Source organism: Salvia splendens, chromosome 10 (genome assembly GCF_004379255.2).
Source record: "Salvia splendens isolate huo1 chromosome 10, SspV2, whole genome shotgun sequence".
Classification (NCBI taxonomy): domain Eukaryota; kingdom Viridiplantae; phylum Streptophyta; class Magnoliopsida; order Lamiales; family Lamiaceae; genus Salvia; species Salvia splendens.
This window is the reverse complement of record NC_056041.1, coordinates 16,359,889-16,374,073: the sequence shown is the minus strand read 5'-3', so window position 1 is coordinate 16,374,073 and position 14,185 is coordinate 16,359,889. Positions and strand designations below refer to the sequence as shown.

Sequence of the window (14,185 nt, the reverse complement as noted above, 5' to 3'; positions counted from 1 at the left end):
GTCAAGGTTCCGTTCCCATGCCGTGCCGGGTGCCGACGGCACGACTCGCGGCACGGTCTTTGCCGCCACGCGCTTCGGCGGCGTGGCTCTCCCCAGCGTCGTGCGTGACGCCCACTCGCCGGCCCGCGAGTGGGCTACGTCACGTGCTGACGCAATAATTATTTTTTTTAAAAAAAATTCGATTTTATAAAAAAATTTTAACGGTATTATTACGGTGTTTTTACCGTTTTTAAATTTTTTTAATTTTTTTTTTATTTTCTTATTCTATAAATACTCTTAATTCATCCTCATTTCACACACAACTACACATCTATTCTTCCTAAATCAACTTCATCTCCTCTCCAATTTTCATATTCAATCTCTTCACAAAATGTCCGGCGACGGCAGCTACGGCAGTGGCGGCTCCGGTGGGTGGGATCTCAACGCGTTCGGCGATTGGGAGACCATGTACAACACACTTGGTGGTTCCGGTTCGTCGACGCCGGGCACCCAGGGGTCGGCGACGCCGGGTGGGTACCAACCACCCACTTTTGATGTGGATGCATACGCTCGACCCTCCGCCTCGCGGCTTGTCCCAGATTCGGGAGGATATCCCCGTTGAACCCACCCAGGGAGGAGGCCGAGGCGGTGGAAGCTCCAGGGCTGCGTCTGAGGCTGCCGAGGAGGAGGAGGAACCGGAGGATCTGGGCCGGCATCCATACAACAACGAAGAAACAAAGGCGGTGTACAACGCCTGGCTCACCGTCTCGTATGATCCCATCGTCGGGAATCAACAAGCCGCCAAGTGCTTCTGGGAAAAGGTCCGTGATGTCTACCACCAGACTAAGCCGAAAGGGGCCCGGAAGCGCAAATATACAATGCTCCGTGCTCACTTTGGCCGAGTCGACTTACAGGTCAAAAAATTATGCGGCATCTACTCGGCCGAAGCGGCGCACTACCAAAGAGGAGCTTCGGGCGCCGACATTATGAGGGCGGCTTTGCGCACCTTCCACCAGGACACCGGTCTACAGTTCAAATTTGTTGATATTTGGCAGCTCGTCAAGGACGAGGAAAGGTGGGCCGGCGGTGTCCGCTCCAGCCGTGGGCGCACGAAGCACACGACGAGCGGCAACTACTCGTCTGGTGACACCGGGGAGGGCAGCGAGGGTGAACCGCAGGTGTTTGCGGGTACGGCCAGCGAATACGGGGGATTCAGCCGTGGGCGCCGTCGGCCGCAAGGGACGAAGGCGGCGAAGGCGGCTAGAGCGAGGAAGGGCCGAGGCGAATCAAGCCAGCCGAGGCGAATCAAGCCAGCCGGCCTCGGGATCGGGCTCGCGGGGAGGCTCGGACACACTTATGGTGGCGTACATGACCGCCAAAATGGCGGACACTTCCCGCTTCTCGTACGCCCAATTCGCGGCCTGGTGGAACGGAATTGTGCATATGGCAGCACAACTTGGCCTTCCGACTCCCCCTCAACCTCGACCGCCTCCGGAGGATGATTAGCCGGCGGAGTAGTTTTTTTATTTTCCCACGTTTAATTGTGTGTTTTTTATTTTTTTAGGATTTTAATTGTGTGTTTTTTATTTTTTTAAGTTTAAGTTGTAATTTTTTTTAATGTTGTGTGTTTTTTAATAAAGTGTGTTTGTTTTAATTGAATTGAGTTGGAAATAAAAATAAGAAATGAAATTGAATGAATAGTAATTTAAGGAACGGTTAAGGAACGACTAAGAAACGGAGGGTTGCAGGTTCCGTTCCTTAGTTAAGGAATGGAGTAAAAAAGTACAGTGATGCCCGCAAATAGTAGTTTAAGGAACAGTTTAGGAACGGTATAGGAACAACATTTTAGATGGCCTTAGCCCTCTTTTTGGAACTTGCAAAATGACAAGTGGCGAGGTTAGAAAAATCTCCGTACAGGACATTCAAATGGTAAGTTTCATGGTTATTTTTTATTTGTAAACACATTATCTGTCCACATGGTTTGTCGTGCAACTGTAACGGTCAGGATCAGGTGGTCATGTGGGATCATTTATGTCATTATACCGTGAAGGAATAATGATAAATTGATAAGATAACCAATTTTGGCATCTATATCTTTTGAGCTATTATTGTAATTGATGCATATGGTCATATAATGGCATTTTTAAGCGGCAAACTGCCTTAAAAGTCATAAACTTTTTTCATTTTTCGGTTTTTCCCACGAACTAAAAAATTAGCGTGTAAAGTCATGAATTTTATCGGGTTGTTGAAATTTCCCATTTGACCCGACCCTAGAGTTTTCCGGTCGAAATCTTGCGCACGTGGCAAGCCTGAATTCTGACGTGGAAAACGCCGAAATTCATTAGCCCTAAAAGTCACAACCTTTTCCTATTATCCGGTTTTTTCCCACGAACTTTTCCCATCCTCCCGTCGCGATTTCTTCTCACCGGAATTCTGTCGTAATCCAATTTCAATGTTTTCCATTTAAAAGAATCGATTTTTGGTCAATTTTGATTGAATGTGCTTTTTTTTATTTGTTCGAAATTAGTCAATTTTCTGATTTGAATGTATGGTTTCAATCTCAATTTTTTTTAGAATAATTACTTTAGCTCCCAAATCTCAACCAATTCAACGTATCTTTCAACAAATTAAACGACTCCATTCCAAAAGGCCTTGTAGGAAAACCAAAGGAATAACTTCTCGACACTTCTCTTTGTGGGAAGCCTCTTGACACCGTGTGCCCCAAAACTCTGGCTATTGCCACGAGTGGCGGCGGCGAAGGGAAGAAGAAGCTCTCTAGCGGCGCCATTGCGGGAAATGCAATTGGATCTGTTTTAGGGCGGTTTCTCTTGTTGTTACTACTTCCTCCGTCCCAAGATAAGCGACTCGTATTCCTTTTTGAGATGTCCCACTATAAGTGAGTCATTTCTCTTTTTAGTAAAAAATTCTCTCTCTTACTTTATTCTCCACCTACTTTATTATCTCTTCACTCCTCTACTTTTCTCTCCGTCTCTCTCTCATACCTTACTCCCTCCACTTTAACTATTTAAATATGAATTCCTTAAATCTCGTGCCAAAAAGAAGTGCTTCAGTTATCTTGGGACGGAGGGAGTATTATTTATCATGTGTAGAAAGCAGAGCAGGAAGAAGTCGTGGTCAGTCGACGTGGAGGCTTTAAAAAAAGGAAAGTGACTCCTCCACCGGCGCGCAGAAGCCCCTCGCCGCCATCGTGCTCATTGTCGTCGGCACCGATTTGAGAGTGAAGTGAAAGGAATTTGAGGATGAATTTAGGGTAAAAATGGAGGTGAATTAGGCTAAATTTGGGGATTTTGTGGGCTAAAATACGAGTAAGCTTAATATTAACACGTCAGTACACACTCATCACGCTCTCAGCAACCACGTTAGCTTAAAAGGACACGTCAGCAGGACAACTTTTTAGTTCGTGGAAAAACCGGAAAATGAGAATAGTTTGTGACTTTTGGGGCAGTTTAACACGTCAGCAGCCACGTCAACTAATACACTCAACAACCACGTCAGCTTAAAAAGACATGTCGGCTTGATTTATGGCCAGAAAACCAGTCATGGGAAAACGGCAACCGAATGTAAAGTTCATGACATTATACGCTAATTTTTTAGTTCGTGGGAAAAACCGGAAATGGAAAAAGTTTGTGACTTTTAAGGCAGTTTGCCATTTTTAAGCACTGATTTATAAGAAAACAGAAAAATTCCTTAGATTTTAAAATCTCGTACCCCTCTTTTATGTCTGTGGCATTTGTCTACCATATGTGCTAAACTCTTTTTTTAATGCATACCAGGTCCAAATTCTTATCGAAAGATGCGTTCAGCTTTACATGAGTGAGAGGGAGGTTGTGAAAATGTTGTCACACCAGGCAAAGATTGAACCTGGCTTCACCGAAATTGGCAACTTTTATTTCGAGTCCCACATTTTTTGTATTAACAAACGTGCTTCATCTTAATAATTCTTGAAAAATGTATGTACATGTCCTTTACAACTCCCTTATTGACTATACTATATGTTTGGATTTATCTAATAATTTGCTTTCTTCCAGTGCGGCGAAAACTCGAATCGGAAAACCAGGGATTTTTTCGGGCGTATCATCTGAGGCTGATTGTGAAGGACCAGATATTAAGATTTAATCAGTTGCTCGAGAGACAGGTTGAGCTAATGCGTCAAGTTGGTCAGACAGGAGTCACTTCTATGTCTTTGTCGAATGAATCTCAGATCACAGTGACCATATGCCACATTAGGCTTTTATGCATACATTTGTTTCTTTGGATCAAAACAGTATGTTATTGGCTTTATTGATTAGTGAATTTTTTTTTCAAACTTGGGTAGTGCACAACTCCTCGGGTTATCAGGTTCAACAGCCAGCTGGCCTCGCAACACCAACTTCATATTTGGCACAGATAACAATCTTATACAACCTCGCAACACAATTGAAGTTCCCATTTCACCTTTCACTAGTGGTGATCCAAACAAGCTCATTTGGATTTTTGGGACAGATACCGTGCAACTTCAGTCTCTCAGATTTGACAGCCGACTTTTCGAATAGTACAGGTGGGTTCTCCACTGTCCTCTTACCATGTCAAGCGTTTTATTTGTTTTGACTCATGTTTAGCGGCTCGTTTAGATATACTCGAGAGCTACTCTAGATCGCCATTTCTGGGCTCAGGAGCGAACTTCTTGGACAACAAGGTACTATTTTCTTTGTGCGTTCAGTTATTCCGTGTTACTTGAAAATGGCAATCTCTGTTGATGTTTTAAAGCTACAACTCGATGGGCAGATGCTAGGAGATTGGACACCGTATCGGAGGGGTTGAGTTACGATGATTTCGCCAGGATTGAATCTTTCGAATGAACTAGCAAACTGGTACGAGCATGAAGAAATTTAGATGCAAAATAATTCTTCATCTTATCTCGCCTTGTTTAAGCAAAACCACAGTAATTTATTCTTCCTTGTTGCGTTTATTGGTTTTGGTCCTTACTTATATACTACTACAAGTTTCTGTAAATACATTCAAGAATAATTCAAGGTATCATTGATGGATGAATTATTTCACGTCTTTGCTTAGTTAGTATGATAAATTATGGTGACCAATTGAACTATTGTGCATGCGTCTTAATAATCAATCAAACATATATCTTGCAAAATATCATATACTATCAATATATGTTTTGTTGTGTAGTTCAGTTCATTAATAGCCTCAATTAAACAAGCCCAAACACACTGCATATTCCTCGAACTTATTTTTACCAACTTATCATTTCTTTTCAAATCATCATCTTGTGTACACTTTATTTTTCTTCTCTTTGTTAATAGAGTATGTAATTTTAACAACAAATTTCATACACTAAGTTTAAGTACAATATAGATCCGATCCAATCCAATCTTAAAGAAAAACCATAGGGTTCTTCAACATATGATATAGGAAGTCTGAAAGAAAAATCATACTCTAAGATTCTTCAACACATGATGTAGGAAGTCTGAAAAGCGTAATTAAAGCTAAACTATATAGTAAGTGCTACCCTTCCAAATTATAAGTAAATGACTAAATTACAAATTCTAACACCAATATCCTACCAACTCAACATGTGCTTACTAAGGTCATCCGCAACGCGTCTCGTTGCCATCTCTATCTCGCCTCGGCAAGACGAGACGGCATCGAGACGGCGTTGCAGCCCCGCGGCTCGTCCCGGTCTCAACGAGCGTCTCGTCCCAGTGAGACGGTTGGCGCGCTAGCTCGCCACGCGCCAGCGCCACGTGGCGCGCGCTGGCGCTAGGCGTGACGCCCACTTGCAGGCCCGCGAGTGGGCGTCGTCACGCTGACGCAATAAATCTTTTTTTTTAAAAAAATTCGATTTTAATAAAAAATTTAAAAACGGTCATATGACCGTTCAACTGTTATTTTATTTTTTTTTATTCTATAAATACTCCCCTTTCATCCTCATTATACACACAAACACGCATCTATTTTTCTCAAATCATCTCTATTTCCTCTCCAATTTTCATCTCACCTCTCCAATTTTCATCACAAAATGTCCGGCGACGGAAACTCTGGCGGCTCCGGCGGCTTTGACATAAATGCGTTTGGCGATGGGGGGGGGCATGTACAATGTCTTGGGTGGTTCCGGTTCCAGTTCGTCGACGTCGGGCACCCAAGGCTCGTCGACGCCGACGACGTACCAACCACCCCATTTTGATGTGGATGCATACGCTCGTCCCTCCGCCCCGAGGTATTCGCAGGGATTATCCTAAATTAGGGAGGATTATCCGGATGAACCCAATCCGGAAGAAGGACAAGGCGGTGGAAGCTTCAGGGCTCGCGCATTTGACACCGTGGAGGAAGAGGAGGAGGCGGCCGAGGAGGAGGAGGATGTAGGCCGTCATCCATACAGCCGCAAGGACACGATGGCTCTGTACAATGCCTAGGTCAACGTCTCGTACGATCCCATCGTCGGGAGTCAACAAACCCGTAAGTGTTTTTGGGAAAGGGTCACCGACGCCTACAATGAGATTAAGCCAAAGGGGTCCCGCTGCCGCACATTGAAGATGCTCCGCAGTCATTTTGACCGAGTCGACAGACAAGTCAAAAATTTTTGCGGGATCTACAAGAATGAAGCGTCGACTTACCAAAGCGGAGCCAGTGGAACCGACATTCTGAGAGCGGCTTTGCGAGTCTTTTTTTACGACAATGGCAAAGAATTCAAACATGTCGCTGATTGGGAGGTGGTCAGAGACGAGGAAAGGTGGGCTGGCGGTGTCCAGTCCAGCACAGGCTCGACCTCGAAACGCACGAAGCACACGGCGGGTGGCCAATACTCGTCTAGTGAGGGTGGTTCAGGCAGCGCCGCACAAGAGTTTGCCTCACAGGAGGTTGAGGGCACGGCCACCGATGCAGGGGGTCCTCCCGTGGGCGCCGTCGGCCGCAAGGGACCAAGACGGCGAAGGTGGCTAGAGGGAGGAGGGGCCGAGGCGAATCAAGCCAGGCGGGCTCGGGCTCGAACAACCTAATGTCCATGTGCTTGGTCGCCACGATGGCTGACACTTCCCGCAATACGCCTCCCCAATATCAAGCCCATCTTGTTGGAATTGAGTATCTGGCAAGACAAATTGGTATTCCGCCTCCAGGTAGCTTGAGTGCACCGCCACCGCCTTCGGGGGATGATTCGCCGGCGGAGTAGTTTTTAAGTGTGTAATTTTTAATTTCTAGTATTTTAAATTATGTCTTTTTTATTTATTTTTTTAGATTTTAATTATGTGTTTTTTTTTTATTTTTTTAGGATTTTAAATTGTAATTTTATTTTATTTAATAAAGTGTGGTTTTATTAATTGAATTTGTTGGAAATAAAAACAAAAAATGAAATTGAATGAATAGTTAAGGGATGAGATGGTTAAGAAATGGTTAAGAGATGGAGGGTTGCAAGTGCTGTCTCTTAGTTAAGAGATAAAATGAAAAGTACAGTGGGGCCCATGAATAGTGAAGAGATGAGACGGTTAAGAGACGGATAAGAGACAGCGTTACGGATGACCTAAGATTTTCAATTTATTCCCTAAATTAGGTGGGAAAGCTAATACACTTACTCGTGCATCCAAATAAAATAATGTATAAACTAGTTTATAGTTGGGAAAGCTAATACACTTACTCGTGCATCCAAATAAAATAATGTATAAACTAGTTTATAGTTAATTGACAAATACCTCCTCGTGTCATCTCGTCTTTTAAGTTGTGTGTAAGCTTCGTATGCCATCTCGTCTTTTAAGTTTGTGTAATCTTCATAAAAAAATTTTAAATTCAAATTTAAACTTAGAGCATTGTTAGACTCATTTGTACCTACTTATATTTTGCGTTCATATGTTAGCCATACATATTTCTTAAATGCTATAATATGTATATGAAATATCATAATTTTGAATTTGAGGTCACTTCAATTTAGAAGTTATAATCTCTCTGTCCGCAAAAAATAATTTTATTTGTGGACAACACAAGTTTTAATACTAAATTTGTAAAATAAGAAAGAATGAAAAAAAGTAGGTAAAGTATGGGAGATGCAAGAAAAAATAGGTAAAGTTTGAGAAAGAAACTTTTCATTTTTTAAAATAAGACTATTTTTTATAGACATCCTAAAAATGTAAAATAAGATTATTTATTATTGATGGAGATAGTACTTATTAGTCTAAAAGAATTTTGCATAAGGGATATCTTCACTTCACATATATAAAACGGCACCTAAAACTCGATTTGCTTGTGTTTATGAGAATTCCATATTTCACAAATTGTGTACAAAATTAGAATTCCATGTTTCCGTATTAAAACGGAATCCTTATTATTGTGTTGGTCTTATTAATTATTATGGCTTACTATCATCCGTTTTATGTCTATATTTTGATAATGATATTTTTGAAAAGGATAATATAATAATGAAATAATAATAATAATAAGTCGGTTTAAATAATAAAGCAGTTTAAAATAAGGCTATTATGCATTTACAACTAATGTAAAGTTTTCTCTTTTCTAACAAATTTTATTCTGGAATTATTGAGTAAGGGGAAATTAAAGAGTAGTAGTAATAAATGTTATACTTACTATATTGTATAATCGTAGGTATAAGCTATTTTACACTTAAAATTGATATATGAATATTAATTAATTAGTACTATATCATATATTTATTATTATGCAATAATTTAGGAAAACAGTTGACTTTCTTATACTACAATACTTTAGGAAATAATTAACTTTTCCAAATAAAGTATTTACATATTTAGGAAAAATTAAACTCCGCATTGCGTATCTTCATAAGTATTTTCAACCAAATTGAAAATCATATCTATTTTTATCTAAAATCTTTCCACAAACATTTTGAAACAGTATAGTAAAATCCATATAATTAATAAATTGATTTATAAAATACATTGTGATCGATTGAGGCTTTTGTAGAAGAGCCCGCCATCACCCTCTCGCTCTATATTTGATCGTCTCTATAGATTCCCTCTCTTTGGCTCTGAGCTGTAAACAAACTCAGCAAATTACAAACCCAGGTTAAAGAATATACTCCACGTTTTGTAGAGTAATAAATTTACCTCATTTTTAATTGATTTGTGGTTGTGTTTGTGCTTGTGCACTGATTCTTATGTTTAATCATGCGAGAATTTCTCTATAGTAGAGTGATCTTGTGTTTATCTGTGATCCCTTTTCTTCGCTGCCCTAAAACGGTGACTGATTATTTTGTAAGTTGAGGTTGAAGGGCAATTCTGCTATTGGTTAAAGATATGATTTTTATGGTTTCATCGCCTGTGTTTACTGGTGATGTTTTGTGGGAGTTGTGTTTGTGAAAGTTGGCATGCTTTTAATTTAGGTTTCAGAGTTAATTTATGTCGAATTGGGATAGATGAGAAGAGACATGTCTTTCAAGTGTTTGTTCTTGTTTGGAAAGAGCTGTTTTAGACCTTTTATTGTAGCATGTTTGGTTAAATTATGTGTTTGATGGAAGTAGGTCAGGTTAAACTTGAGAATAGTTAGTATTCGTGTTTACACCTATTTCAGTTTATGGCTGAGACAATGAGTTTATCACTTATCAGTATGTGATTTATTAGAATAAATGATCTATGGGAAGTGAAAAAAGACTAAAACCAGAATCCCTCAGTTTATTTTAGAAACATGGTAGTGGTAAGGATTCCTTCACCAATGGTAGAAGTTCCTCGGATATGGCCCCTATTATGAAGTGCCGGATGAAGTTGTCTTGATTATATGGCACTTCAAATTATGCTAAGACAAAAGTTTACTGTTGGTTGTGTACTTAGCTGATTCATTTTCGTTGGGGTTTAACTTGCACGACTCACCTATTGTAATGTCTTCTCTTGATGAACAATAATTTCAGGCATTGTAAGTAGGCTGGTAAGCGACGGAGCATCTCAGAACCCTGTGGCTTAGCTATTCGTGAATTAACCAGCCAAAGTATTTAGCCCTCTTTTTGGAACTTGCAAAATGTCAAATGGCGAAGTTAGACAAGTCTCTGTCGAGGACATACAAATGGTTAGTTTTAATGTTATTTTCTATTCGTAAACACGTTATTTGTCCACGTGGCTTGTCGTGTAACTGTAACTGTCGGGATCAGAAAGTTCGGTTATTAGGTTAAAGATATAGATGATCCGAATGTACGATGGGTGTTCACGTGGGACCAGTCACGTCATTTATACCGAGAAGGAATAATGATAAGATAACCATTTTTGGCATCTATACTTTATGAGCTATTATTGTATTTAATGCATATGGTCATATAATGGTATTTTGAAGCACTGATTATAAGAAAACCGAAAAAATCCTTATATTTTAAAATCTTGAGCCCCTCTTTTGGGTCTGTGGCATTTCTCTACCGTATGTGCTAAACCGGTCTTTTGAACTCGCATCAGGTTCAAACCCTTATCGAAAGATGCCTTCAGCTTTACATGAGTGAGAAGGAGGTTGTGAATACGTTGTCACACCAGGCAAAGATTGAACCTGGCTTCACTGAAATTGGTAAGTTCAATTTCCTCATTCATTCGTCTGTCCAGTCTTCATCTGCCTATTATTTCGAGTCGCACATTTTTTAATTAACAAACTTGCTTCATCTTGATAATTCTTGAAAAACATTTGTACCCATCCCTTACACTACCTTATTGACTATACTATATGCTTAAATTTATTCTAATAATTTGCTTTCTTCCAGTGTGGCGAAAGCTCGAATCAGAAAACCAGCGATTTTTTCGGGCGTATCATCTGAGGCTGATTTTGAAGGACCAGATATTAAGATTTAATCAGTTGCTCCAGAGACAGGTTGAGCTAATGCATCAAGTCTGTCGGACGAGAGTCACTTCCATGTCGTTGTCGAATGTTCCTCAGATGCATTCAAGTGAGTTTCTTTTATTTGTCATAGTGACCATATGCCACATTAGGCTTTTATGCATACATTTGTTTCTTTGGATCAAAGTTTGTTATTGGTTTGATTGATTAGTGAATTTTGTTTTCAATATTCGGCAGTGCACAACAACTCAGGTTATCAGGTTCAACAGCCAGCGGGGCCACCTATAAATCCGGAAAACATGCACCAAGCTGTTATATTGCCCAATGTCTACACTAATGGTGCGTCCGCCCTGCAACCTAACATGCAAGTTCCAGTCAACTTATCTGGTCATGGTGGTCGGATCGACGTGCCAGAAAACATGCTTTTAACTCAAAATTCCAGCTCTGGAATTGTGCAAGGGATGAACGGTGTAATGACTAAATCAGAGGGTGGCTTTGCGGGCGACTCCCACTTCATGTTTGGCGCAGAGAACAATCTCATAGAACATCGCAACACAACTGGAGAAGCGTTTGTTTCACCTTTCACAAGTGGTGATCCGAACAACTCCATGTTGGACCAGGAGACGAGCTCATTCGGATTCTTGGGACAGATACCGCGCAACTTCAGTCTCTCAGATTTGACAGCCGACTTTTCCAATAGCTCAGGTGGGTTCACTGCTGCCCTTCTCTTACCACGTCAAACATTTTATTTATTTTAACTCATGTTTACCTGGCTCATTCAGATATACTCGTGAGCTACTGTAGATCGCCATTTCTGGGCGCAAATGCGAACATCTTGAACCCCAACATCAGAAGCGAACAACAAGGTACTGTTTTCTTTGTGCGTTTGGTTATTCCTTTGTTCCGCGAAACTGTGATCTCTGTTGATGTTTTAAAGCTATAACTCATTGGGCAGGTGTTAGGAGATTGGACACCATATCAGAGGGGTCGGGTTACGATGATTTCGCCAGTAACTGAATCTTTCGAATGATCTTGCGTTGGCGCCAGCGACTGAAACTTTAGAATGATCTAGCAAATTGATTCAAAGTCATTCTTATCTAGCCTCATCTGTGCAAAACCGCATTAATTTCTTTTTCCTTATTTAGCTACTACAAGTTTTTGTAAATACATTCAAGAATTAAGAGTGATTGCAGTATATTCAAGGTATCATTGGTGGGTATTTTTAGGTGATAATTTAGTCTTCCAATGCTTTGTGCTGCAGTGATATGTTTATAGACATTGGAATCGTGCAAAAACATATATCAGCTGTAATTATTAGCATATCTGCAATTCGATGAACTGGTATTGGAAAAAGGAAAAAAAAAATTCATCTACAATCATGTTTTTAGAGTTTTATATCGAATAAATTTTGCCAGAAACAAAAAAAAAGGCCTGATGCAGATGAGTTATGCAGGCCCTGTTCGTAGGGCATGGTCAAGATGAGCGATCAAGTCGTTGACATCCTCAATCCCAACGGATATACGTATGAGATCCTCGGTCAGGCCTCGTACCTTGTGTACCGCTGCTGGTATGCTTGCGTGAGACATGAAGCAGGGCAAGCTGATGAGGGACTTGACACTTCCTGGCAGTAGTTCAAAATTGTGCTGAGTTAAAATGACTGAAGAGCGAATAGGATAATGAACCGAGAGCGAACCTACCGAAGCTCACAGTGATGCTGAAATACTTTGTCGTTAAGAAACTCAGCACGGATCCAGCACCCTTCGCCTGCACGATTTGGAGTAATGCAAAGATTGCAGTAAGCCTTTATAACAGTACTGTACTGGATATATACAACTCAAATTCGTACCTGAGAGTAATGCAAAGATCGTCCCGGATGATCGGGAAGACCAGCATAATAGACCCTTTTCACACGAGGGTGAGACGCGAGGAACTCAGCGATCTTTTGTGCATTTTCCTGCAAATTCAATGCTACTGAGTTGTAGCCACATACAGAACACATTTGTTCAGTTAGAACTCAAGTTCGTCTAACAACCTGTTGCTTTTCGACACGTAGAGCCATAGTTTTGTGCCTCTCAAACATAGCCAACAGTCGAACGGAGCTAACCCTGTCCCCTCTGCATTCTGTAGGAAATATAGGTCTTTTGCCAAGCTAAGAAGCATGAAAAAAGTGAATCTACTGGTCAGTAACTAAAACTTTTCATTGAATGATACAAAGGAATTTATCTGGATTTTTTCCTAGAAAGTTCATGAAAGCGTGCTAATACGCGTTTCATAGACAGACCTCTCTCCTTTGATAGCAAGCACACCAGCCATAAGGTCGCTGTGACCAGCAATGAACTTTGTAGGTGAGTGCATCACGATATCTGATAATTGATCGGATACGCTAAGGTTCATACCTCATCCATTCGTGCATCCAGCAATGAACATTTGTTGTTACCTGCCCCGAGCTCTAAGGGTTGAGACAGTACAGGAGACATGATGCTGTTGTCCACCAACACTAGAGCGCCACGAGCATGTGCAAGCTCGGCGATTTTCTAAAACACAATTAGGAGAAGAGATATTGATGAGAGGCGTAGTAGTCAATGGCGGATCTAGACTTTTTTGTATTGGGGTGCGAATTATATAATAAAATAAATACATAGTAATACAAAATTAAATAATATTAAAAATAACACTCTCTCATTTCCCTAAGAATATACACTTTGGGTTCAACACGAGTTTTAATGCAAAATTAGGAAAGTAAAAGAGGGGTAAAGAAAAAAAGTAATTAAAGTATTGTTAGTGGAAAATGAGTCCCACCCCATTAGAGTGAAACGAGTTTTCACTCTGATGGCTTTGATTAAGTATCAGTCAGTACATTATGATATTGTTTTCATACGTTAAAGGCCAATTTGTGTATCAAAACATTAGACGGTTCACAATTCAAAATGCATTTACGAAATTTACGACATTTCTTTTCAGAAGCGACTCATTTCCCTCCCACTCTCCCCCCATTACTTCCACCCTCTCTTCTCCCTCATTAATCACTAATCGACGAAAACCCTAGCCGCCGCCTCACTCAAAATCACTTCTACCGACTCTCATCTCGACGAACGACATAGAGGACGACGAATCGGTGACCATCACGAAGCGGGAATTCTGGTTTATAATCAGGAACTTCAGTTTCGACGACGAAGAGTTGGTGGAATAACAAAAGTAGTTCAAATACCGACCGATTTCGACGGCGGCGTGAAAGGTACGACCCAAAATTTAAATTTTCTTCAAATTCCAGTAGTTTCTAAACTTGAGGATTTGTTATTAGGTTGTTTGTGTACATTATTTCATATCAATTTTTGATTTCTAGGTTGATGTTGTTAGGTTGTTTGTGTTGATGAAGGTTTTTTGTGTTGATGAAGGTTTTTTCATGGTTGCGTGGCTAATTTTT

At 40.6% G+C, this 14,185-nt stretch overlaps 2 protein-coding genes and 1 pseudogene across 3 annotated transcripts; 2 read left to right on the top strand and 1 right to left on the bottom strand.

Moving 5' to 3' along the window:
- The first annotated feature begins 1,860 nt into the window (after positions 1-1,860).
- Positions 1,861-4,838, top strand: LOC121752688. Its single transcript, XM_042147794.1, has 6 exons — positions 1,861-1,908; positions 3,774-3,879; positions 4,029-4,264; positions 4,339-4,537; positions 4,611-4,676; positions 4,744-4,838. Exons 1-6 carry the CDS (start codon positions 1,861-1,863, stop codon positions 4,836-4,838), a joined length of 750 nt encoding a protein of 249 aa, XP_042003728.1.
- Positions 4,839-8,808: 3,970 nt separating this feature from the next.
- LOC121750586 lies at positions 8,809-11,967 on the top strand. Of its 2 annotated transcripts, none has more exons than XM_042145145.1 (7): positions 8,809-9,020; positions 9,860-10,014; positions 10,392-10,497; positions 10,688-10,870; positions 10,999-11,466; positions 11,544-11,627; positions 11,717-11,967. In XM_042145145.1, exons 2-7 carry the CDS (start codon positions 9,967-9,969, stop codon positions 11,776-11,778), a joined length of 951 nt encoding a protein of 316 aa, XP_042001079.1. In that variant the 5' UTR covers positions 8,809-9,020; positions 9,860-9,966; the 3' UTR covers positions 11,779-11,967. The 2 variants fall into 2 exon arrangements, with proteins under 2 accessions (XP_042001079.1, XP_042001080.1); XM_042145146.1 differs by lacking the exon at positions 8,809-9,020 and adding an exon at positions 9,095-9,209.
- Positions 11,968-12,206: 239 nt separating this feature from the next.
- On the bottom strand, positions 12,207-13,884 carry LOC121752687 (annotated as a pseudogene).
- Positions 13,885-14,185: the final 301 nt, after the last annotated feature.

Bases quoted from the DNA above. Each gene is read 5' to 3' on its own strand.
- LOC121752688 (XM_042147794.1), top strand. From the start codon at position 1,861: ATGACAAGTGGCGAGGTTAGAAAAATCTCCGTACAGGACATTCAAATG. The intron at 1,909-3,773 runs GTAAGTTTCATG...AATGCATACCAG, and splicing joins CCGTACAGGACATTCAAATG to GTCCAAATTCTTATCGAAAG. The intron at 4,677-4,743 runs TACTATTTTCTT...GTTGATGTTTTA, and splicing joins GAACTTCTTGGACAACAAGG to AAGCTACAACTCGATGGGCA.
- LOC121750586 (XM_042145145.1), top strand. From the start codon at position 9,967: ATGTCAAATGGCGAAGTTAGACAAGTCTCTGTCGAGGACATACAAATG. The intron at 10,498-10,687 runs GTAAGTTCAATT...GCTTTCTTCCAG, and splicing joins ACCTGGCTTCACTGAAATTG to TGTGGCGAAAGCTCGAATCA. The intron at 10,871-10,998 runs GTGAGTTTCTTT...AATATTCGGCAG, and splicing joins TGTTCCTCAGATGCATTCAA to TGCACAACAACTCAGGTTAT.